Here is a 25692-nt window from a genome sequence, read left to right as displayed (position 1 = left end):
CGACCGCCTGTGAGCTCCCGGGTCTGGTCTCCGGCTCAGCGTGGTGTCCTGGAGTCTCATCCGCGTTCCTCGTGCGTCTACGGCCCATTGCTTCTCTGAGCTGAGGAGTTCTCCGCTCGGTGAACGTTCCAGTTTGCTTCCCTGCCCTTCTCTTGGGGGACATCCGAATTGTCTCCGGTCTGGGGCTTTATCAAGAAGGCTGATAGAAACATTCCCGTACAAGTCTTTGTGCGGACATGTGTTTTCAGGTCTCTTGGGCAAATACCGGGGAGCGGAACCGAAGGTTTCCAGGGTAGGTGTATGTGGACTTTCCAAGAAATTGCCAGACATTCTCCTGAGCGCTCGTACCATTTTGCCTACATTCTTTGCAACTGCCCATAACAATGTTTTGAGCGATCCATCGGTAAGCCACAAAAGCAGCTCAACACACTCCCCAGAGTTACAATCATGCACCTGCTGTATTCTTGCTGTGAAACTAAACATCCAGAAACACACAACTGAAAGACTGCAACAGAAATCACAACCGACTCTTGGAAGTTTTCAGATTTCTTTTTAATAATTCTGAGTTAAGGAGGAAATAAAGCAGACTCTTTGGAAAGGAATGACAATGTGGACAAACAAACCAACAACAGGGTAGAGGCTTCTTTCAACAAATAAAGCAGATAATCCTTGAAACTCACGTAAAAAGATCAGAAAGGCGGAGAAAGAAGGCCCAAAGAAACAGCATTAGAGATAAGACAGTATGATTTTAGATTACAGAGATCGAAAGTTACTGTAAAGCTTAAATCCTGTTCTTTTTGCCAACAAATTTGAACATCAACGTGAGGTAGACAATTCTCCAAGAGAATGTAAATGGTCACACTTGACTCAAGAAGTAGAAAACCTGAATGGGACTCTAGAAGGAACTCATGCGCCGTAGAAGGAACAGGAAGAGCCCACCAGGTGTCAGTACCACCGGTGACGGTAGGCTCCACGGGCTTTCTGAGCAAAAACAAACCTCGAGATGATTCAGATATCCCAGAGCATAGAAAATAACGTTCTGAATTCAGTCTCCCAGACCATCCGGACCACGATAGCAAATTCTCCTGAGAAGACCCCAAACGACCACCATAGATGGGTCCTCCTGGTGACTACGGAGAGAAGGAAGAAGAAACCAACATGGCAGAGTGATGCACCACCGCCAAGTAGGGCCAATTCCAGATCTGTGAGGGAAATGAAGCCCAGAAATAAGGATTTTACATTTACAAGTCACGTACATTAATAATAAAGAGAGAAATTATGTGATTCTCACAGTAGACTACAAAAAGACTTGACCCAACTCAAAATCCACTCCTGATTTAGGGGAAAAAACCACAGTCTTCATTAAGCAAGACTAGAGGGAAAGATTCTCAGCGTAACAAGAGAGGGTGCCAGGCAACAACCACAGGCAGAGTTTCCTGTGCTGAGTCCCCAGGGACATTCCACTTCAAGTAAGAAAGGCAGCAGGACGCCCCGGGCCAGCCACGGAGCCCCGCGCGGCACTGTCTGCAGGTGACTCTGGCTGGACACAGCCTAGGGGGCTAGTCCTGAATCGTCATTTCACAGAAGACCAAAGAGCGCAAACTTTGTGGACCAGAGACCAGGGGGTGCGCAGGGCAGCGTGCTCCGAGCCACGAGAACAGTGGACAAGAGGGAGAGAGAAACTGAACCAAAGATGAAAGAAATGGGGAAGCGCCAATTGTTTTTCTTCAATCTCAAGAGCTACTTTCTTCATCAAGCGATTTTTGAAGGAAGTGTTAGGAGGGAGATGGACAGGTAGGTCGTCAGGCCAGAGTCCCCAACAAGAAAATAGGGAGTCAGGATGGCTAAGATCACGCAGCGCTAACATCCTATTTTACGGCTTAGACAGGACCTAACTAACATTCTGCTTTATACCTTTGCAGAAATGACCTCGGCAAAACATCCTAAGCTAAGGCAATTAACCACAAGGCATTTGTCCCTATCACAGGCAGGGGGCAGTTAAGACGTAAGCCCCCAGATGTCAGCAAAACATTAACCTAACAGGTAGACAGACACGTGACCAAAGCCTGAATGACAGGACTCAGCAAGTCCCGATGACTTAAGACAGTTTTGCAAAAGAGCTCATAAAACCCCCTAAAGTTAGAAACTCCAGGGGCAGCCCCCTCAAAGCCCCATTGTGTGGGAGGATTACACTCTTGCTCAATCAGCTTTGCTTTGGTGTCCGCCACTCTTCATCGGGTCCACCTCGTCATTCTCAGAAGCTGCGGGACCGAGAGCTGCGGGCACTAAAGGCCGAGAATCCCTGCGACAGAAGGATCTTGTGTCTTGTGTTCTGTGAACTCTCAGCTGCTCAGGAGGGTGGTTGGGCACACAGGGAGGATGGGCTGCAGAGGTGGGGGCGGATGCGGGGCGGGTGCACCAGCACAGGGGAAGCACCTGTGGCTGCCAGCATAGGCCAGGCGCTGGGGGAGAGGAGGCGGCAGTCTCCCTCCAGCCTCAGGAGGCCCCAGGCTTGGCTTGTGAGCTCCACCTGGACTGCGCCCCTGAGGCCACCTCCAGCAGCCGGTGGTAGAGCTGCTCCGCCGGGCACAATTCTTTTGAAAACTCCAGCCAGGGAGTCGGTTAAGCGTCTGACTCTCTATTTCGGCTCAGGTCATGATCTCAGGGTCGTGAGATGAGGCTCCCAGCCGGTCTCCCCACGGGGCCTGGACCTGTTTAAGATGCTCTCCCACTGACCCACCCCCACCTCTCACTTGCATGCTGTCTCTCTCTCTTTCTCTCTCAAAAACATAAATAAATAAATAAAAACTCCCGCAGGCTCCTTTCTGCAATGTGACAAAAGATTTAAAAGTGACGTGGAAGTGCAACAGCCGAGAGCAATCGAAGTACTCGTGAGGAAACAGGCGGGAGGGCGTGCGGACGGGCTAGAGACCCGAGTACCGGCCTCCAGTAACTACGAGGGGGTTATGGCCGCAAGCACAGACCAATAGACAGACCCAGGCACATGGGGACGGGCGACACTAGGAGGCCGATGATATTGCAAGTCAGGGAAAAGAACTTTCCCATAAGTTTCCAAATGGGTTTTCCATCGGGGGTGCTCAGATAATGGTTACCCAGAGACAGGAGAATTAAATCAAATCCCGACATTAAGAGCACACACAAGTCAGTATCAGTAGATTAAAGACCTAAGTGTGAGGCAAAAACATAAAACTTTTGGACACTATCTTCTCTAAATTTTTTTTTTTTTAATTTATTTATTTGACAGACAGAGATCACAAGTAGGCAGAGAGACAGGCAGAGAGAGAGGAGGAAGCAGGCTCCCCGCTAAGCAGAGAGGCCGATGCGGGGCTCGATCCCAGGACCCTGGGATCATGACCCGAGCCGAAGGCAGAGGCCTCAACCCACTGAGCCACCCAGGTGCCCCTGGACACTATCTTCTAACGTAAGACACACCTTCATGATTTTGAAGCAGGAGACGAGTTCTTAAATTCACCTACGTTAAAAGAGTTGAAGTAGCTGGACGCCTGGGGGGCTCAGTGGGTTGAAGCCTCTGCCTTCGGCTCAGGTCACGATCCCAGAGTCTTGGGATCGAGCCCCGCATCGGGCTCTTTTCTCTGTAGGGAGCCTGCTTCCTCCTCTCTCTCTGCCTGCCTCTCTGCCTACTTGTGATCGCTGTCTGTCAAATAAACAAATAAAATCTTAAAAAAAAAAAAGAGTTGAAGTAGCAACATAAAAAACAGAAGAAATTCTTAGCTCGTGTCTGAGAAAAGTACTAACACCTTAAGCAATAACAAACGCCCACAAATCCGTAAGAAACAGACAAACAACCCCAAACCACCACCTACTGATACACACAAACCAAACCCAGAAGAGCGCTTTCAGGCCAGGCCTCGCCTGTTGTCTGGGAACAGGGTCCACCTGGCTTTGAGGGGTCGTATTTTGAGAGTCTCTGGGCATCAGGCACTGCGTGGGGACTGACGTGTACAAAGAAGAGATCTTTGCTTCCGCCCCCGGGAGCCCACACTGTGAGGACCAAGACCAGTGGGAAATGGGGGCAGAAGGGCAGGGCTCGGTCAGGAGAAGCCGCTCTGGGCTTCACAGAGACGCAGAGTGTGGAGCCGTGCAGCTCAATGGTAGGAGGAAAAGTCGATCAAAGAAGCCTTCCCGGGGAGGGCGACCGTGCAGGCACCTTGAAGGACAGCCCAGTTTATACTGAGGATGGGGTGGGGAGCCTCCCGGGGAAAAGGACTCCGAGACCCAGGCACTCAGGACAGCACCACATCGCTGGGCCGTCCCTTCCCAGAGGAAGCCCTGCTAAGGCTGCAGCCTCGTCGGGAGACGTCCCGGGCCCCGGGCTCCTCAGTGCCGGATCTCGGCGTGATTCTTGGGTACCGCCACGTAGCGCAGTCTCTTGAGGAAAGGCGGCCTCTGCAGCATCTGTTCGTCCCACAGGTACTCCGGGGACAGCACCTTGGTGGGCTTATGGTAGAGAAGGTACCTGTTCAGATGGCTCTCGTCGTGCCACACGGCCTCGATCCCATTGGCCTGATCGATCACCATCGCCTGGTGACAGGCCGAGGTCAGCCGGAGAACCTCGGCCACCGACCCCCCAAAAAAGCCTCCTGCATAGTAGAAGTCACCCTCGTCTCTGGGAATGTAGGCCTGGGACTTCGGCCGGCGCTCGTAGGTGAAGGACTCGCGGGCCGCCCTGAAGAAGCCGGGGTGCAGGGTGCCGAAGAGGGGGGACAGGATCTCCACGCCCACGTGGTCACTGAACTTCATGTCCACGTCCACGCACACCAGGTAGTCCACCTCGCGGAGGAAGCGCTGCTGAGAGAAGTTGCTGATCATCTCCATGCGGTGCATGGACACCTCCTGCCAGCGCGCGTAGTTTCGGACCTCGAGGACCACCAGCCGCCTCCCTTCGGCGAGGGGCACGCTGGGCACATCGGCTGGCCGGTCGGTGAAGACGTAGTAGGTGACCCGGTGTCCCACCATGAAGTGCCTCTCCGCCGTCTGCAGGAACAGCTCCAGGAAGACCACGTACCTAAGAGCAACAAGAGCAGCGCAGACAGAGACGGCGGGTGTTAACCCAGATGGAGCAGCCGCCGAAGAACAGACGAGCGGGGGCAGCTTATGACACCACAGCCGCACCCCGACGACACCCTGCTCAGTGAAATCAGCTGAGGGCGCCAGTCAGGCGCTGCCTGATTGCACTTGCACGGGCATCTAGAAAGGGCAGATTCATAGAAACAGGCAGCAGAGGGCGGGTGCCAGAGGCTGGGAGTGGGGACACGGGGAGCGAGTGTGTCACGGGCACAGAGCTTCAGTCTTCCAAGAGGAAGATGCTTGTGAAGGTGGGCGGCCCCACGGCGGCACAACCACGCGAATCGTGTATCGGCTGTAGAGCAAGAGGAGGCATTCAGGTCCCTTCCCATTGAGCACGTAGCCCCAACCACAAGGTATCTTCTTAATCCATGAGTTTGGCAAAAATTCAAAGGTTGGGTAACATCTAATGGCCAGTCTCTCCCGACTCAAGCCACCCATGGCTTCTTCTTCTTAAAAAAGGAAATGTGAGTCGAGACCCTACAGCGGTCTACCAGGCGGTACAAGATCTGCCTCTGACCTCCGCTCCTTCCCCCTCTCCTCCTCTTGCTGTCGGGGCAGGCGTCTCTCTGATGCTCCCCACACAGGCCACAAGAGCCCTGGCACTTCCTGTTCCCTCGGGCTGTCCTGCAGTGCTCACCGCTACAGCACCTTCCACCCTCTGACTGGTGCCCAGAACCATCCGCGCCCCGTAGCTCCTCCTGCTGGCAGCGGCACAGGTGCAGGCCGAGGAGAAACGCAGCGGGCTGTGCACGTGACCTGTACATTTTTCTAGGTGGAAATCAGAACTCAATAAAAAGGAGCAAATAAACCCACAAAGAAATGTGAAAACAAATCCCTCTCCATCCCCTGACCCAGCCTTACCTACTTTAGAGTTCAAATGACCATGGAACATATTTTATATTCGTGTCTTACTTGTTCTTCTGTCTTTTCCCACTGGACTACAGCTCCGTGAAAACAGGGCCTTCCCCTGTTGGGCAACTGCCTTATCCCTATAGTCCACACACAGTAAGTTGTTCAGGAAAGACCTTTTTAACAGATGAGAAAGCGACTACTTCGGTGTGTGGTTGAGGGCAAGGGAAGGCAGGCACTCTTGTATGCCACTAATGAAAATACCAATTTTTATAATCCTTTCAGAGGGCATACGAGAAAATACATCAACACTTTAAAGATTTATTTATTTATTTACTGAGAAAGAGTTCGTGGGAGTGGGGGGGAGCAGACTCCCCACTGAGCACAGAGCCCGACATGGGGCTCGATCCCACAACCCTAGATCATGACCCGAGCTGAAATTGAGAGGTGGATGCCCTACTGACTGAGAGCCACCAATATACAAAACTTTAAATGTGTCCATTCTCCCCCAAATCCACTTCCAGGACTCCACTCCACAGATCCGCTCATTTGTCAGAACAAAGACCCAAGTATAAAGGTTTACAGGCGACTCACATCACAAAATTCTGTGGCACATGCGGAGCGGTCAGAACCTCCCTAGATGGCGGATGGGGGTGTAAAATGCTACGACCAATATGCGAAAGTATCGGGACTATTTTACAAAACTATACGTGATTTTGACCTAGGACTGAGCAATTCCACTCCTGGATGTTCAATCAAGGAAAAATATAATGTACGTCCATAAAAGATCTGTCCAACTATCCATATTTATTCATAATATCCAAAACCTAGAAACAGGGTGTCTGGCAAAAGGAAAATGGGTTACCAAACTACAGTACGCCTACGTGATGGATGGAATGCTGCGCAACAAAACAGAGCTGCTGATTCATGCAAAACTGCGGTAAATCCCCAAGGGATGATTCTGAGTGAGGAAAGACAACACAAAACAGTATGTACTTTACAATTCCATCTTAAAGAGTGGAAAAAAAAAGTCAAAACACTGATGCAGGGGAGGAAGGAGGGGGAGGTATTGGCTGGGAAGGGGCACGAGGGAACTTTATGAGGGGTGGTGGGAATGTCGTATGAGTAGAAAGGATTCTGGTCACACAACTATACTCATTTGCCAAAACTCAGCAAATGTTTGTATATACAATTTACCTGGAAAGAAGGAAAGCCATAAACGCATCTTGAATTCTAGTTGATGATCACTGCTGATGTCCCAGGTTTACCTTCCGTGTATATCAAAAGCAGTAAAAACTGACAGATGGACAGAAGGGTGACAGGTGGGCAGATTAGCGATCATGCCAGCATAATAAAATGTTAATCGCAAAGCTTACAGATTTATGGGAAACCATGAAAAGAAATAATGTATGCAATATGGGAATCCCAAAAGGATAAACGAATGAGAAAGGGACAGAAAATACATTTAAAGCAATAATGGCTGAAAACTTCCCAAATGAGCTGGGGACATCCAGATTCATGAGGCTCAAAGGACCCCAAAAATCTGAACCTGAAAAGAATTAGAGAGAGATACATTAGAATTAAATTGCCAAAAGTCAAAGACAAGGAGGGCGCCTGGCTGGCTCAGTCGGAAGAGTGTGAGACTCTTGATCTTGGGGTCGTGAGTTCGAGCCCCACATCGGGTATAGCCATTACTAAAAAAATGAACAAACTTTAAAAAGTCAAAGACAAGGAGAAAAACTTCAAAGTAGCAAGAGAAAAACAAGTCATCACATATAAGGTAACCCCTCTCTTAAGACTACGGGAAACTTTCTCAACGAAACTTTGCAGGAAAGGAAAGAGTGAGAGGGTGTATTCAGAATACTGGGGCGCCTGGCTGGCTCAGTCAGTTGGGTGTCCGACTCTTGATTTCAACTCGGGTTGTGATCTCAGGGTTGTGGGATCAAGCCCCTCGTCAGGAGCCTGCTTAAGATTCTCTCCCTCTGCCCCCGCTTCCCACTCTCATGCTCTCTCCCTCTCCAAAAAACAAAAACAAAAGTAAAAATATTGAAAGAACCCTACCCCAGCAAAGCTGCTTTTCAGAAACAGAGAGATAAAGCCTTTCCCCAAAAAAAGCTGAGGGGGTCCGTCAGCCCCAGACATGCCTTACAAGAAATGTCCCAGGGCATCCCACTCTTCCAGCAGAAAGAAACGGGTTCCAGTGACCTCCTATGAGCGCACTGATGCATGTAGACAACTCACTGGTAACAGTAAGCGTCAGTCAAAGTCAGACGTGCTAGTGTCACGGCAGTGCGTACGTCACTTGCAACTCTAGCTCAAAAGTTAAAAAACAAACATAAAAACAAATCATAACCACAATAATTTTTTCATGGAAACACAATATTTAAAAATGCACAAATTGCAGCATCCATCACGGAACATGCGAGGGAGAGAGGATGAAAAACAGAGCTTATGGAGGTTATTGAAGTCAGGTTGTTATCAGCTAGTTATTGGCAGAAGATATTTTATGTAACCCGACAACCACAGCAGGAAAGCCAGTCACAGACACACAAAAGATTATGATAAAGGCCTCAAAGCTAAAGAGAAGCGAGCAACAAACGTCCACAGGTAGAAAACCATGAGCAAACCGGCGAAAGTAAGTCCTTCCCTCTCGATAATTACTTTAGATGTTTTTAAACGTAAAAGGATTCTAAAATCGAGAGACACTGAGTGGTAAATGGATACATTTTTTTTTCCCCAAAGATCCAACGATATGCTGCCTGGAAGAGACTCACTCTAGCTTTAGAGACACAGAACAAGAGCAAAGAAACCAAAAAAGGTGTTTCAAGCAAACAGTGGCTCCAAAACGGGGGGTAGCTCTACTGACATCAAAGCGGGCTTTGAACTAAAAATGATCAAACAAGACAAAGAATGTTATTGTATGATGATAAAGCGCTCAATCCCTGAAGAAGAAATGACAACTGTAAACACTTACGCACCCAACATCGGCGCACCCAAACCCATAAGGCAAATACTCACAAAACTAGAAGACAAATAAGCAGCAACGTCGTACTGATTGGGGACTTTAGTAACCCCACTCCCAAACATGGACAGATCATCCAGACAGAGGCGCGGTGAGGAAACCGTGTCTTTGAACAATGCTGCAGACCCAACGGACCTCACGCACACACACAGAACGTTCCATCCAACAGCAGCAGAACACACACGTTCTTCTCAAGGGCACGTGGGACACTTTCTGGGTAGATCATACGTTGGGCCACAAAACAGATGTTAGCAAACTCAAGAAGTTGAAATCAGACCAAAGAAAATATTCAAATGGCCAGGGAGGGCCATGAAAATGCTCAACGTCACTCATCCCCAGAGAAATCCAGTCAAAACCACGACAAGATGTCACCTCACACCTGTTGAAAGGCGAGTGTCCGCAAGACAGGAGATAACACGTGTTGGTGAGCTCGTGGGGAAAAGGGAGCTCGCGAGCTCTGTTGGGAGGGAAGGCAAACCCGTGTGGCCGCCGTGGAAGGCGGTAGGGAAGCTCCTCCAGAGTTACAAAGAGAAGGTTCCTGGGGCATCTGGGGGCTCAGCTGGTTCTGAGTTGGACTCTTGGTTTGGGCTCAGGTCCTGCTCTCAGGGTGGTGAGACTGAGCCCGCATCGGGGTTTCCGTCGGGCCCTGCGCTGAGCCGGGATCCTGCTTGGGTTTCTCTCCAGCTCTGACTCTCCTCTGCTCACAATCTTTGTGTCTCTCAAATAAATAAAATCTTTTTTAAAAAAAGATTTTATTTATTTATTTATTTGACAAACAGAGATCACAAGTAGGCAGAGAGGCAGGCAGCGGGGTGGGGGGAAGCAGACTCCCCGCTGAGCAGAGAGCCTGATGCAGGGGTCGATCCCAGGACCCTGGGATTATGACCTGAGCTGAAGGCAGAGGCTTAACCCAACTGAGCCACCCAGGCGCCCCAAATAAAATCTTAAAAAAAAGAAAAAAAAGAACTACCGGAGGATCCAGCAATCCCACTTCTGGAGGCATAGAGATAGGTGACAGAGACAGGGATAGGGACAGACGATTAAAGCCGAATCTCCAAGCGATGATTTCTCTCCCACGTGTGCTGCGGCGTTATTTACAAGAGCCAAGACACGGAAACGACCGAAGTGTCCATCAGCAGCTGACCGGACACACGAGGCGTGGGACGTGCGTCACTCCGCCACAAAAAAGAAAACAGCCCTGCCATGTGCAGCAACACACTTGAAACCTGAGGCCACTAGGCTCTACGACGTGGGTCAGAGACGGACGAACACGGTATGATCTCACCCGCACGTGGAACCTAAGAAAACCTGACCCACGGCAACAGAGAACAGGCGAGCGGCTAACCAGAGGCAGGACGGCAGGACTGGGAAGTGGTGAAGGGGCTGCACTGTAGAATCTTCCAGACGGAAGACGGGTAAGTTCTAGGAACGAGACACGCAGTGGCGACGGCAGCTAACGTGCTGTGCCCACGCCCGTCAAATCACCGTGTCGTTCACCATACACGTGCACGAAGTGACGTGTCCGTTATAGGCCAATGACACTAGGGAGAACGAGGGGAAGAGAGGAAAGAACGTCGGGGGGTGTCGGGGGCCGGCAGCACACGCTCCCGGGACACCTACTGCAACTCGGCCGCACGGTTAGAAGTCTCGGGCCGCGGTATTGTTTGTCACAGCGCCGCGTGGGCCTCTGCGGAGCAGCCCGAGCCAGGCAGGGCACCCGGGCAGGAGAGCGGGCTGCCCGCCGAAGGAACGAGGACGGTCCGCCGGCGTCAGCGGGCAAGGGCGCCCGAGCGGCGGCGGCGCGTGAAGGTGAAGATGTGCTTCGTGAGAAACGAGCCAGTTTGCGGAGCAAACCAGCCGCCCCGAACCCCTGCCTGCAGCCTGGAGGGTTCGGATCCAGCTCGGCCCCCGGTAAACCCGCCGCAGCCAACTAGGAGACAAAGCCTCGGGCGGTGTGTCTGGGATGGGGTCGGGGCGACAGAGCAGCTGCTGAGAGGCTGGGGGGCTCGGCTCCCGGCCCGGCGGGTGGCCCCCGCAGTGGTCAGTGGAGGCGGCCCAGCCCTCAAAGACCCACGCCCTGAGCCCTGGGGCAGGTGACTCTCAGGTGTACGGCCGCTAATTCGAGCAGGGGTGTGCCTGGTGACCCCTGCAAGTCCCACCGAATTCACCTGCACCCCAAGCCACCCCTGCCTCCCCATCCCCCCAGAGCACCTCGTCCTGGAAAAGAGTGACACCTGGTGACACGCGCCCCCTGGCCCCGCAGGAGGGCTTCCTGGGTTCCCCAGGGCACGCGCCCCTCTTCGGCACAGCTGCCCAGACCTTCCTTACTTTTTGACGGCAAACACGGTCAGCCCGATGGTGGTGTTTCTGAACTGCGCATCCAGCACGGTAGAGTCGAAGACCCCGTCCCAGACGATGGGAGCAAACCAGGGGGTCATGACCAGCACGTCCGCCCTCCTGGGGGAAGAGAGCCGCACGGGTTAGAGCCGGACGTGGACACGTGCGCGGCGGAAGGGTCTGTCCAGAGCTTCACCGTGTGGGAGCAGCAGAGCGAGAAGCAGACAGGACCCCAACCTGCAGCCCTGAGCCGTGACACTCCCGTGCCCTCACTGCCCTCGCTTGGAGTGTGTCCTGTGCACCGGCCGGGGGCCGGGTCCCACGGGACACTCCTGCTGGGAGGCCGCCGGCCCCGTTTCTGGGGAGGAGCTGCATCTCAGCGAGGCGAGAACTAAGCCCCTTTCCCAGCAGACGGCAGAGTTTACATCCTGGAGGAGGTTTTAAATCCGGGGGTGCTGAGTGCTTCAAACCCAGCGTGTTTCCCCCACAGCCCATCTCTCTCCAGAGCGGTCACGTGTCACGTGCTCGTGGCCTCACGGGGCTGGTGGCTCCGGAGAGTCCGGGAGCGGCGGGTGCCGCTTCCAGAAGGACAGCGTGCGTCTCCAGCTCGCCCGGCGGGAGGAACCGCGGCTGGGCTGGATCCCGACCTGCCCCTCCCCGGCTGCGGGGCCTCGGACACATACCTTCACCTCTCTGAGCCTCAGTTTCCCTGCTTGTATGGCGAGGGCTGACCAGGGAGGCCTCTGGGTGACCTTCCTGTCTGAGGCCCCCGCGACGGGCTGCTGCGCTGTCTTGGGCAGAACAAGCAGGGGGCGTGGGCGCCGGCTCCGGAGGCCTGGCTGTGGGGACCGGCCCGGAACTGTGGTCCCTGTGACACCGGCAGCCTCGGAAAGACCTCAGGGCCCAGCCCGCCCAGACCCCTGTCCCCCGTCCCCATGAAGAAATAAGAGGACACGCATGGCGACTGCGACCAAGGATGAGAGGTGCCTTCCCTGGCCCCGGACCCAGGGTCAATGAACCCGGCCCCCGTGAGACGGTGCGAGGAAAGGCAAGGAGAGGCTGCGGCCCGGAGAGGAGCCAGGGGACGGCGAGCCCGAGGCGTCCGTGACAGGGAACCGAGGGCCGGGCCACGGCAGGGACTCGCTCACTTACGTGGGATTGAGGACCTGGGCCTTGGGGTAAGCCAGCCTGCGGAGGAGACGTGCGTCAGGGACAAGGGACACCGAGACACTGCGCGGAGCCCGTCAGTCTGTGCCCACAGCTGCAAGGTGCCGTCCTCCCCGTCCAGCGGGCCACCTCTGCGGGAGCCGGCGTCCAGCCACAGGCCCCCACCCCCTCCTGCAGGCCTGCCTCCCTCCTTCCCTCCCCGCTTTCTGCTGCCTCCCTCCCTCCCTCCCCCCTTCCTCCCCTCCTCCATCTGCCCTTGTTCACTCCCAGACCTCCACGGGGCCTGCCCACCCGGCCATAAGGACGCTGCAGGCTTCCCAGGGATACACTGATGAGGCTAAAGCCCCAGCAAAGGGAGGGGCCGCCCCTCACGGTCTGGGAGGACTGCCGAGGTTCTAGACCCCCCCTTCCCTCCCTGTGCTAAGTTCTCACGTGGGTCCACCTCATTGCGACTGAAGTCCCGGGTCCTGCTCTAGTCTGCGGGCTGGGAGGATGAGGACTGGCCCACCCCACCCCACCCACCCCTACCCTGTGCTGGCATCTACCTCACCGCCTTACCCAACACCCACCCACCAGCAGCCTCCTTTGTCCCCCAGACCCCGATGACCACACCGTCCAGTTTTCCCCTGAGCTGAGTCCCCCACAGGTGCCACACCTGAGCTGGGGTGGCCACAAGGCCTGAGGTCAAGAAGAGACTCCCGTGACTCCCACCTTCGAACGTCTCCCCCTGCTTATCTTTGACCCTCATTCTCCTCCTCTCCCAGGGTCCCTTGTCCTTCCTTCCCTGTGAACCAGCCGTGGGAGGGGCAGAGGCATGAGGGAGGGGAGGAGAGAGGCACCTGTTCCCTTGCTTGGAAAGAGGCACAGGAACCGCCGAAAGAAGTGTCCCCCTACCTGGGTACCTCAGGGACTCTGCAGGTGTCCCGGTGGCAGTCGCCTTCGCTGAGGGAAGGAAACAGTGCTTAGAGCCCAGGGCCAGGTCCTGGGAGAAATGCTGCCGAGCCAGACAGGCAGGACTCCTGCAGGGCCCCCACGGGTGGCCCCTGCAGAGGAAAGCTCCCGTGTGAGGCAAAGCTTAGGCCGTATGGCCAGGCAAGGAGAGCCGGAGTCCGCCACAGGACAGAGGGACCCTAGACATGCTGGCCATGTCTGGGAGCTGGGCCACAGCTCCGCCCAAGGGGCCTTCCCACCGGAGGGGACAGCAGCCCGGGGAGAGCCCCTCCCTGCAGGGAGGAGGTGCGGAGACCAGAGGGCAGAAGCTGGGGTGCCCCGGGGGGGGGGCCCTGGAATCCCCAGGAGCCCGGCAACACCCCCCAGGCCCTCCCAAGCCTGGGAGCCCAGGTCCCCGCCCCTCACCTGGACGGCTTTGCCTCGAACTTTGGCTGTGGGACCGCAGGGTGGTCATCCTGGCTGCAGAGAGGAAAGGTGTCCTCTGAGTCACTTACTTCATGAACAGTAGCGACCGCTAACACCGTTCCTCAAGGGGGGGGCGCCCCGGGTGAAGGGGAGGAGTACACCCCTGCCCCCATGCCTGCGGACCCCAGCCAGCCCTGTGAAGGGAGTGGGGAGGCGGGCGCCCGGAGAAGGCGCGGGGAGGCCGCGCTCCGTCCGGAAGGCCAAGGGAGGCCCGTCTCGGCGAGTGGAGAGGAGGGACGGAGAGCTATGGTCCCCTCAGTGGCGGCTCTCCCTCGGCCCTGCAGGCGGGGGGACCTCGCCGCTGCTGCAGAGAGCGGTCATGGCAGCTCAGCCCCAAGAGCCCCCTGTCCATCCAACCAGCCGGACAGAGGGGGCAGAGCTGGGGTCGCGGGACTTGGCTCTCGGGCCCAGCCCCGCCGGCTCAAGTGCGCTGCTGGCTGGGAGCGCTCGCCTCCCCCGCTGGCGGCCAGCCAGGAGAAATTAGCTCTGAGAGGACAGCGGGGCCTCCCCTGCCTGGGCCCTTGTGGGGTCAGAGGGCGCCCCATCCCCGGTTGGCCCCACGGAAGCAGCTGAAGGGAGGCCGGAACCAGCGCGCGTGCCGTCCCTCCCGGATCCCCGTGCAGCCCGCTGGGCCGCGTGTTAAGTCTGTGACCGCGTCTGCTCCAACGGAGGTCAGAGCTCTGCCGTGTCCTTTGTCAAGGTTTGAGAAAACACAGTAGAGGGAGGATCTCGGAGTCACCCTGGGAACCGAGGACCTCTTTGGCTATAATTACCTTGAGTTTGATACATACGTGTATTTCTACTTCGGTTCTAGATCTTTCTAGAAGGAACCACCCTGACTCCAAAGACTCCGCCATTACCTTTGAGACGCTCTTCTCTGCCCCCATCCGGGAATCAGGCTGAAAACATTGCTGGGGGACAAACAAGGGCGAGAAGCTGAGTCTTCGCTGGGCCAGGGCACAGACGGGCTGAGACTTGAACACATGCACTCTGTGCCTTTTGGCCTCTGGCTCTTGAGGGAATGGATGTGGGGCCCAAGCAGAGCCCCGCTGACCCCCACCCCACCTCTGCCAGGCGACCGGGCCATTGTAACCCCGTCTCATCACCAGAGTAACCAAGAGCATGGACGGGGACCCTGGCATCAGATTCACCTAGGTGCGACTCCAGACCCCGGCACAGCCCTGAGCAGTGAGGAGGGGCGTGGGTAGAAACCTCTCTTGCGAACAAGCCCCCTGGGGGGTCTGCAGGTGCTCTGAACTCGAGAGCCCCGCCTCCTCCGTTTTCTAACAACTGTCACATAGAGAGCAGAAGCCGGAGGGCAGGTCCCCAGCTCCGCGGCTCGCCAGCTCAGCGACAGAGCAGGGAGGAAACCTGGGGACACAGCGGGGATGTGCCATGTAGCGCTCGAAGCCCAGTCTTGGCGTGACTCGCTCTCCTGCCCTCCCCTCCCCTGCCCTGGCTTCCCCCATCCAAGCACAGCTGGTCCCTCCTTCAAGAAGCTTCTGTGTGTCCTGTGAAGTGGCCTCCCCCTGTACTGTGGGTGGGATTTGGGTTAGGGTGCGAGGGCCTAACCTCAGCCCCTCCACATGGCCACCTGGGGGGCAGGGACAGGGCATGAACCGCCTCTGTCCACGCAGACCGCAGACCGCTCGCTGGAGGTCCGCAGTCTCCTCCAACTCAAAGCAGGCAAAAGAGAATTCCCTTCACGCCCCCTCCCTGACCGGACCCCCTGCAGGAACTACGTCTCCTGGTGACCGCGCTCTCCAGCGTGCACTGCAGAGGAAGGTGGGGCTCCGATGGGCACAGACCAGACGGAAGAGGTCACGACAGCCCCAGGAGCCTGGCGGCAGACCCCTGGGGAGTCAGAAACGAGACCTGGCTACCTCTGAGGCTCCTTCTGTGTGGGACTTTCTTCCTGTCGCCAAATTAGAAGGTAATTTTCCCATCGAAGAATTCTGTCCTAGGATTTATCCTGGTTTGCGTGAATTAAAAAAAAAAAAAAAGACATCGGAAGATTTTTAAATCACTCTTTGCATAGTGAGGTCATCTTTTAAAACGTAAGTCTTCATTTGAAGAAAGAGTTCTTATTGTGAGCTCTTGAAAAGTGCCCAAAAGTATGGGCTTATTCACATCAGGATGGAATTTTTAAGTTACACTCAAACAAAATGTAAAAATTCTACACCCACAGAAAATTTATGAAAGGAGCACATGAAGAGGCAAAGTCCAAGGGGAAAAAAATCTGCTCTAAAGGAAAACTTATATCAAGAAGAAAATAATCAGATGAATCTTTTGGTTTCTAAACCTTTACCAGTCTAAAAAAATTAACAAGGCAAGGCAGGGTATGTCAAAATGAGGGGGAAAGAAGATAAAATGAGATGTAAACACGGAACAATGCAGAGGAAGAGGGAGCTGGATGACTAAGTCAAGTGAACCCCTCATCTAGGTCAAGAATAGAGGCCAGACCCCTGACCCAGGGTCCCGACCCAGAGCCGTCGGGCCACCGCTCTGGGCCCTGGCTGTCACATCCATTGTGAACAGCAGTGACGCCAGACGGGGTGAGGGGTTCAGAGCTGGGTCACAGCAGGGAGCTGCAGGGCACGGGGACGCGGGGCTCCAAATTCTTGAAGGCACGACCTGGGAGGCGCCACAGACTCTCGGCGTTCCCTGGGGTCCTCATGTTATAGGAAGAACAGGTTCGCGCAGTGAGAGGACGCGCTCCGAATCCGACTGCGGGACAGGCTGCCTTCCGAGGGCGCGCCTCTCCTGCTGCATGAAGCTCCGGGGGGGCCCGGCTCACCTGCGGGACAGGCCGCGGAGCCAGCTCAGCCCCGTGACCCCAGCACCGCACAGGCAAGCCCCGAGTGGGGGCCAGGCCCCCCGGGAGGACAGCACGGCAGCTCAGGAGGTCCCCCTGCAGCTCGGCAGCCCCCACGTCGTGGGCAGAGACCCCCTGGAATGTCATGAGCCCCGTCTCTGTTCCACATGTAGTGGCTGCCCTTGTGGCTCAGGCCAGACTCGCTCTAGGAAGCCCTGGCAAGTCTCCAGCTCTGGCAAGTCAAGGGGTGTCTCCCCGCCAAGGAGATCACTCGCGTGACAGCCTATCTCTGTCCACTCGCCCTGCCAGACCTGACACTGTTCAGCACAGGGAGCTGTCCCAGTGACGGTGACATGTCGCCCCCACCCCCCGGAGCACCAGGCTCAGTAAACACCTGCCCACATGAATGTGTTCATTGTCCCGCAGCTCGGGAGCACCGGTCCCACATCACGCCCTGGCTGGGCCGTCAGCCCTGAGATGAGATGCGAGCCCAGACCGGCTGTCCCTGCGGGGCCCGGGAAGTGGGTGTGGAGGGGTCCGCATCTTGGCCTGGCCACTTCCCACCTTGGAACCTGGGTGTCACCGGAACCTCTGGGGCTTCGGTTTCTCGGGAGTAAAATGGGGACAATGATGCATGTCATCTTCTAGGTTACCAGAGAAGGCACGAGAGCGTCCATCAGCATTTTCCTCATTTTCCTCAGTGCCTCGCACAGAATGAAGTTCCGGTAAATGGGAGCGCCCTCTAACAGATTCCTTTTCTTTTCTTTTTTTTGGAGAGAGCGGGAGCGTTGTGGGGAGGGGCAGAGGGAGAGGGAGAGACTCTCAAGCAGACTCCCCTACTGAGCGCGGATGCCGACGTGAGGCTCAATCTCACGATCCCGAGGTCACAACCTGAGCCAAAACCAAGAGTCGGACCCATAACTGTTGGAGCCGCTCAGGCACCCCAGTAACCAATTTCTTTATGGAAGTCATCAGTGACGACGTGTAGCGCTCTAAAGCTGAACCCCGAAACGCACGCGCCTGCTTGTGGTCTGAACTCCACATGCCAACGTCCAGCGTCTGCCGCAAAGGGGAGGCCGGGGCAGTGTCACCTTGTGGGTAAGGACGGGGAACAGAAGAAGGATCCACCAGATCCTGTTTTTTTAAGGGGATGCAAGTTACTAAGTTTGTTTTAAAACATAAAAATTTACTGTTTCTTTTAAGCTAATGAAATGGGTTTTTAAAAAAAAAAAGTCTTCTCTGTCTTCCACAGATGTACTTCCAGCGTCATGGGAGTTCCGTGCGCTGGTAACTGGTGTTTCTAACAGGCTCTTCAGCTCGGCCGTCGGAGCCCTCCACACCCCTGGCTCCTACACGAGCCCCGTAAGTCATTGGGGAGCCGAGCAGGGTGCCGGCTGCGAGCCGGCGCCCCGCCGAGTGCAGGGACCCGAGGCTGGGACCCCACCACGCCCCCTCAGCTTCCTGCTCTGCAAAAGGAGAGCGACGGTACTGGTCACACCTTCTCCAGGGTCATTGCTCTGGGCCAACCCTAGCTGGTTGCGTGACCTACAGTCAAATACGCCATCATAAATCCCCACCTGCCATCGGGGGCTCAGCCCCCGCCCCCGCCCCGTTACCTGTAGAAGCCCAGGAGAGCGGCGGAGAGCAGGATCCCGCACAGCCAGCGGTTGGCGCTCTTTCCCCAGGAGCCTGTGGAGGGGAAGCCTCAGTTACTCGGGGGCTGGGTCACCGCAGTCACCTGCTTGAGGCCAAAACTGGGCCCTGGCCAGGGATGGGCTCAGGACGGCTCCAGCTGGAAGCCCTCCTCTTTGGGATTCCCAGGGAAGGGGGGTTATCTCTCCTGGAGACACTGAGCCTTGCCCTACAGCCCCCAGGCCCCTGACCCGGTGCCCCTCCTTGCTGACAAGCCCCCAGGGAATGGGTCCACTTACTGCTTTATTTTAAAGAGGGAGAGCGAACGAGCAAGAGCACAGGGGCAGGGAGGAGGGGCAGAGGGAGAAGCAGGTTCCCCGCTGAGCAGGGAGCCCCGTGCAGCTCGATCCCAGAACCCCAGGACCATGACCTTTGCTGAAGGCAGAGGCTCAACTGACAGCCAGCCAGGGGCCCCGGGGCCACTCTTTATGCTCCAAACAATGCGGGTGAGGGGGAACGCAGTGTTAACGCGACCGATGACAAGACACATGAGGGTCAGACAGACAAGGGTGCACCAACCCAGCGGCACCGAGGGCCTTCCAGACCCAACGGGCTCCTCCCAGCCCTAACGTGGTGGGAGCTCTCGCCAGAGTCCTGCGCAGTACACCCCGGCCAGAGAGCCCCCTGCAGCGAGACCCCTGCCGGAAAGACGCACGTCGGAGGTAAGCCACTGTGCACGCGTTGGTTAAATCTTAGCTGAGGGCAGTGGGTGTGGCAAGACCCACGACGGATGAGCCTCCTCCTCCTCGGCCCCCCACTGTTGGTCTCATGGCACCCAAGTCCCCGGTCCCAGCAGCCAGAGTCTCCTTGAGCCATAACATGTCAGGGGTCCCAGGTCATGCGCTGAAAAATAAAATACCGTGACCACGGACAGCTGGGGGCAGCCCGGAAACTGTCACCAAAGAATTTCACTCGGTCCAAGACAGGTATGTGTGTCTCCTCTTGGATGAGCCACGGGTTTTAAAAATGTGACACCAAGGGGCACCCGAGTGGCTCTGTCAGTGCAGCGTGTGACTCTAGATCTTGGGGTCTTGGGTTCGAGCCCCACGAAGAGTGTGGAGATGACTTAAATAAATAAATAAATGAGCTTTCAAAAAAAGAAAAATATGATACCCAAAACAATACCCATAAGAGAAAAACGCATACGTGGGGCTTGATGAAAATTAACAAGCTCTGTTCTTTGAGTGACACAGTTAAGAAAATAAAAAGCCAAGCTGGGCCAGGAAAAAAATTATTTCCAAATCTCATATAGGGGAAATGAGGTTTATCTCAAAACTCAATTCCATGAAAACAAACTCCACCCCTCTGCGGTACACATCTCATGCGTATGTAAGTTCCGACCACATGCTCCACTGAAGAGGATATGCGGACGCACAGAGCAGTTTTCACGGGAAGCGTCCCGCGCCGGCAGGCATGAGGCACGTGCGGATCACAGTGACTTACCATGACGTAACTCCTGGAATCAGACAGGGTGACCACACAGAACGTCGACGAAGATGTGGCCCAGCGAGTTCTCAGATGCTTGTGTGGAGACACACAGCGTGCGGCCGCTTTGAAGAACGGCTCGTCATCGCCCACGGTACGACCCAGTCATTGCAGGAGAAACAAAACCGTGTCCACGCAGAGACGTGCACGCACGTGTCCACCAGCAGCTTTATGGGTCAAAGCCCCAAACGACAAACCACCCAGATGTCCATCACCTGAGGAGTGGGTCACCCAGTGGGTCACCCCCTTGTGATGCGGCCACAGGAGAGCCAAAGGAAGGGACTGGGGATACGCCCCCCCCCCGAGCGTGGGGATCGCAATACAGGGACGCCAAGAGATGGGGGGTGAAATGAGTAGTCGCTGTCCAATTCCTTTTACGTCAGATTCTAGAAAATAAGAGACTAGTGTGCAGGGATGGAAAGCCGATGGTTGCTTGGTACGGCAGGGGTGAGGCAGAGTCGGACGGATTGCGAAAGGGCAGGAGGGAATGTCTGGGGGTCTGGTTATATCTTGATTTTGGTAATGGCTTCACGTGTGTACGCAAATGTTAAAATTCATCTCACAGCACACTTTAACTATATGTAGTCTGTTATAAGTCAATTATTCCCGGAGCTGGTTAAAAAAAAAAAAAAAAGCCACAGTGAGGTAGCATCTCTCACCACCGAATGGCGACAACGCGAAAGTGCGGTCCCAGGCCCTCTGGGTGCTCCCGGGATCCCGGCCTGCCTGCCCCGGGGGTAGCTCTAGCCTTCTCCGGGCAGGGACCGGGAATAGGGAGCAAGGTCAGGATGCCACCCCTGAGAAGGTGAAAATCGGTTCTTGGGGATACAAAAACCCTTTAGACATGAATGGCTTCTGCCTCCCGAGGCTTACCTTAACCCAGCAGAATCTTACTCCTCAGTATTTCTCCTTTTAGGGACTTTTTTTTTTTTTAAGTAGGCTCTGCACCCAACATGACCCCAAGCTCGAGGGTCCCAAGTTCCTCCCACTGAACCAGGCAGGTGCCTCTCTCTCCTCAGGGGCGATTTCAATTCAATTTTGTCTTCCTCCTTACAGTGCCGTCAGTCAGGAGGGGTGAGGCCTGGAGATGCCGCGGTAGGGCGTGGAAGGAGGCCGGTCTCCCCAGGGAGGGACATCTGGCCGTGTTTGCCCAGAGTCAGACTCACTCCACACCTGACCCAGCAGACCCACTCGTGGGGCGCGACACTCCCGAGACCCCTGCCCACGTGAGAAGCGACTGCTGCTCGCACCGGCTGTTTGCGAGAGCGGAAGCCTGGAAGGGGCGGACTGACCTCGCCAGCAGGCGGCCACGGAGGCGAGGCCGTGTGGCTCTGAGGAGGGGCGGGTGGCCCTGGCACAGGCGCGGCGGGGAGAATGCAAAGTCCAGAACCCCAGGAACGGTGCGCGGCCTCTTGTGTGGTATTCGTGCTCACCTAGACATCCCAGAGCCTGCACCGGTGTAGCTAGAAGCAGTTAGCTACAGGGGGGAGACCCTTTCTGAGTTTGGCCCCGGATTTTCTTGACAGCCCCAAACGAAGACAAATAAATATGACCCAATGAAAATAAAAATTGGAAGCAAGTTTGAAAAAAAAAAAAATCGTGGGAACAAATTTAAAAAAAAAAGTTTCGCACTCCTACCCCCAAAAGCACCAAACCCTTCATAACAGCAGCTTCTATGATTTAATCAATAACAGCAGCGGGAGAATTGGGTTTTATTTTTAAGATTTTTCTCTCTAAGTCATGTCTACACCCAAGGTAGGGCTTGAACCTACAACCTTGGATCAAGAGCCCCATGTCCCACCCACTGAGGCACCCGGAGGCCCCATGAGCTGTTTTCGAGGGCAAATGACATGAGGCGACAACTCACATTAAAGGCATTCCAGCTCGCCACAGTGAGAGCGACACAACAGAGACTGTCCTGAGAGGCCAGGTGTCCCCCGTCAGGCGTGCACGGGGCACCGGCCGGCCGGCCCAGGTAACGTGTGTGCCAAGCAGGGGAGCCGGGAGACCGACCCGTGATCAGAGCAGGGCCGGAACGAGAGGGGTGCGGCCCAGCCGCATGGCCGAGCAGCATTCACGCTTCTCTCCTGATCTGCCCTCCCCGGGGCCCTCCCGGTTCTCCCCCTCCCCGCAGAGAACAGCTTGAAACGTCATCCCCAGGCCCTCCGTCCCTCCTCCCAGTCTCTCGTCGCCCTCCCTAACCGGCCTGTCACGCCAACCACCCACTGGGACTTCTCTGTCTCTGGCTGGTTCCAGGCAACCTGCAGTCCTAACCCCACGCTCTCCCCTCTGCCCTCAGCCAACTTGCCTCATCAACGCCATTGAACTCTGCTCCCTTGGTCTGCCCACTGGCCACACCTGTCCGGCCACCTCTGCCCCTCCTCCATGGGAGCACAGTTGTTGGAGGCTCCAGGCTTGGTCCCAGCCTTTCTTCTGTCCCCACCGTGCAACAGAGCAGTATCTGTCCCATCCGGGCTGCTGTCCCCCTCCTGCCATTCCCCGGCCTCCACCTGTCTGCGGACCTCGGACTTGGAGACCTAAGCACTCACGGGCCCTCCCCACGGAAGGGACCTCAGCCCTTTCACGGCCAAACGGCCCTGTGGGTCCCCATGACCCCTGCCCCCCGTGGGGAGCTCCTCCCGTCTCAGGGCACCAGAACCCACTGGAAGCTCAGGGCCATCTTTCCGCCTTCCTCTCCTTCCACCCCGAACTCAGCCCAGCAGCACACCGCGTCAGCCACACCTTCAGAGCGCGGGGGCAGCTGCTGGGGCGCAGCCGCTGGTGGAGAAAGTGCGGCAAACCCTCCACGATCGAGCACGGAATTACCTCACCACCCAGCAGTCCCACTGCCGGCTCTCTGCTAGCTTCCCCCGGGGTCCTGCGTGGTCTCCGCCCTGCCCCGGGCACCGGTGCCGTGGGCTCTCACGCTTCTCTTGTCCCCTCTCTAGACAGCGCCAACCCACAGGCGGAGCTCGACAGACGGCTGTGGATGGGACGCCTCCAGCCCACACCTGGGACGGCCCAGCGGCCCACGGCTCAGGGCGGGGTCCGGGGCATCCTGGCCCTTTCCGGCTGACTTTCTGCGTGCCCTTCCGACACAGAGCGGGCTGGCCCAGGTGAGCCTGAAGGTCCCGTCAGCTCCCTGGCTGGGTTGGCCGCATGCAGGGGGCTCTCCTGTGATCCCGGATGCAAGGCACACATGTCCTGCACGCTCCAACAAGAGAGGAGGGAGCGCTGAGGCGCTGACCTGCTGCGGCTAGCGAGCCACACGGGGAGAACACAAGGAGGGGAAGCAGGAGGGGCGCAGGGGTGGGGGCAAAATCAAGGGAAGGGACCGACAAAACCGCAGCAGCAGAAAGTACCTTGTGTCCAAGGACCTGGGGGTTGGGGTGGAACAGAGGCCATCCCCAGAGGGACTGGAAGCCGGAACCCCGGGCCCCAGGGGGTGGCCTGCAGCGCTTCGACCCCGGCAGGTCTGAGCAATCGGGGATGAACTGGGCGCCCGACCAGGTCCTGACTTTCAGACCGGAGTCCCCTGCCTGTGGGGCTCTAAGGAGAGGTACCCCTGGGGGAGGGACGGCAGGTCGGGGGCTGCCAGCCTTGTCTCCTTTGAGGTGCTCGGCATCAGAGCCAAAGCCTACCCCTAGTGGACCCCACCAGGGCGTGACCGTCCCCAGAGCTGTGGTCCCCACCTTCCAGGGAACCAGGAAGCCCTTGGACTCTGCCCAGGGGCTCGTGCCTTCCGGGCCATGGGATTCGGCTGGCTCTAGGACGTGCCTTCCCACCACTGACCGCCCACACCAGGTCTCTGCGTTGGTCATGAAGAGCAGACACACTCTAGAACGAGGACAAAAGTAAACAGTGACGGCCCGGCCCGTCCCCCCAGCCCATCCGGGAGAGGGTATCTTCAGGGAGGCTGGCTCCAGGCCCAGCCCCCACCTGGCCGTGTCTGGCTGCCTCCTATCCACAAAAGAATTCTGATGACTACATATCAGGAAATGCAGTGGCTTTTGTCTCTGGTTTTCTCTTCTGGGATGACATGTGCAGTCCTGCCCCGGCTGCGCCGTGACTCCCGCAGGGGCCAAAGGAGCCCCTTCCCGCTCTGCGCCTCCTCCCAGGCTCTGGGGGGCCCCCACCCAGCCAGCCTGTCCCCGGAGGCTGGAGAGAACAGAGGGAGGACCCCAGGGCTCTGTCCTTGTCCCCCTGGACGTCTCTCCAAAGCCTCTTCCTCCTGCTCTCAGGGGGGAGGGCTGAGCAGAGCACGGGGAGCCTTCCTAGAGGCCGCCAGGATGACCTCTCTCTCCCCGGGCCAAAGAAGGGGTGGCTGCAGGGCCTGGGGTTCGACCCCAGCTGTGGGGGGCACCTGGGAGATCTGGATCCACAAGGCCCAGTCACTTCCGATATGCTGGGCTTTGGAGGGCTGTTCTGGAAGGTTCACTGAGACCACACTGTGAGCCAGGCCCCTGCAAAGGGCCACGGATGAGAGGTTGAATACAGAGCCAGGTCCTGGGCACCCACAGACGCCCACAAAGGTCAGACCCTTGCCCTTCTGGTCACTGAGGAGAGGCAGCTGGGAACAGGGCGGCCCCGGGCAGAGCTCCGAGTAGGTGGACCTGGCGCTCTCCGTGCTGCCGTGCGTGTCCCTGAGGGGGCTCACTACTGTTCCCGTCGGGTGGGGGGCTTCAGATGCCCAGCCCTCCGCCAGGGCTGCCCCTTCTACGGCCACAGGGGCTGGGCCCGGGGCCTGCTGGTCCTGCTGAAAGGAACCTGAGTTCTTGATCTGACTTGTGTCCGGGGAACAGCAGAGATGGCAGGGACAGAGGGCCGAGGCCCAGACAGAAGCCTCCCTATCTCAGCCAGAGAGGCAGAGACCTCTGGGGCAAGGGCAGCAGACCTCACCATCCTGGCCAGTTTGGAAGGGGAGGGGTCGGGGCCAGAAGGGGCCTTCCTCCTGGCTCTCCAGTCCCCTCCCCTTCATGCTCCCTCTTTCCCTCCCCTCTGTCCTTAGATGACAGACTTACAGGGTGACCTTGGGCTAGTTCCTGGCCGTGTATGACATCAGGAGCCTGCCCGCACCCAAAGGACACTCCTGTTCCCTCAGCCTACTTCCTCATTCCCTCCCTCTCTCTCCCGGCCTCCTTCCCCCCCACCCCACCCAACCCCACCCCCAGCAGGTGCCCTGAGTCCCCACTCCAAGCCCTGGCTGTGTCTGGGATCTGAACTCTTGGGAGGGACTCTGAGCCCCCCTCTCATAGGCAGGCTTCACAGCAGGAGGAGGTGGCCTCCCGGCTACCTGCTTCACCCCCAGGACTCTGACAAATACAGAAAAGAGAGCCCAGGGGATGGCTGGGTGGGACTCCTGGGCAGGGAACTTTGCATGTCGAATCAAGACATTTCCCCCAAGGGTCTGCCCCCAACCCCAACACCGCTCTTGCCACATTCTGTCTGTGGTACTCCCCTGGGCACCACCGTCATCCCTGCCCAAGGGCACAGCTACTCCCACACACAGAAGCAAATGTAGCTCCCAGACCCTCCCTGCTCCCACTGCCCCCAGCTGTCCCCACCAAGGCCAGGTCTGGACTCCAGATCCTTGCAGCTGGGAAGATGGTCAGAGGCCCATGGAGATAGCCATCACCCCATGCTGGAGGCCTGGCTCCTCCCCCCTCACCTTTGGGGTCCATGGCTCCTCTGAGGACCCACAGGCCAGGTGCCCTGGAGGCGGAGGCTGGGATCGGAGGTGGAGGGCTCCCGGGCAGAAGCTAAGCGCACGCAGCTCAGACCTCAGGCTCAGATCCAGACC

At 56.8% G+C, this 25692-nt stretch overlaps 1 protein-coding gene across 1 annotated transcript; it reads right to left on the bottom strand.

Moving 5' to 3' along the window:
• Window positions 1-532: 532 nt before the first annotated feature.
• Window positions 533-25692, bottom strand: ABO (ABO, alpha 1-3-N-acetylgalactosaminyltransferase and alpha 1-3-galactosyltransferase). Its single transcript, XM_080820739.1, has 9 exons — window positions 25561-25692; window positions 18332-18404; window positions 14761-14811; window positions 13841-13894; window positions 13379-13426; window positions 12470-12505; window positions 11309-11437; window positions 3454-5047; window positions 533-1202 (listed from the first exon to the last, which is right to left on the bottom strand). The coding sequence occupies exons 1-8, from the start codon at window positions 25571-25573 to the stop codon at window positions 4360-4362; spliced, it is 1092 nt and encodes a 363-aa protein (XP_080676865.1). The 5' UTR covers window positions 25574-25692; the 3' UTR covers window positions 533-1202; window positions 3454-4359.

The sequence above is a fragment of the Martes martes genome (genome assembly GCF_963455335.1).
Source record: "Martes martes genome assembly, chromosome: 12".
In the NCBI taxonomy this organism is placed as follows: domain Eukaryota; kingdom Metazoa; phylum Chordata; class Mammalia; order Carnivora; family Mustelidae; genus Martes; species Martes martes.
The sequence above is the reverse complement of the archived record's forward strand: the minus strand, read 5'-3'. Positions and strand labels throughout refer to the sequence as shown.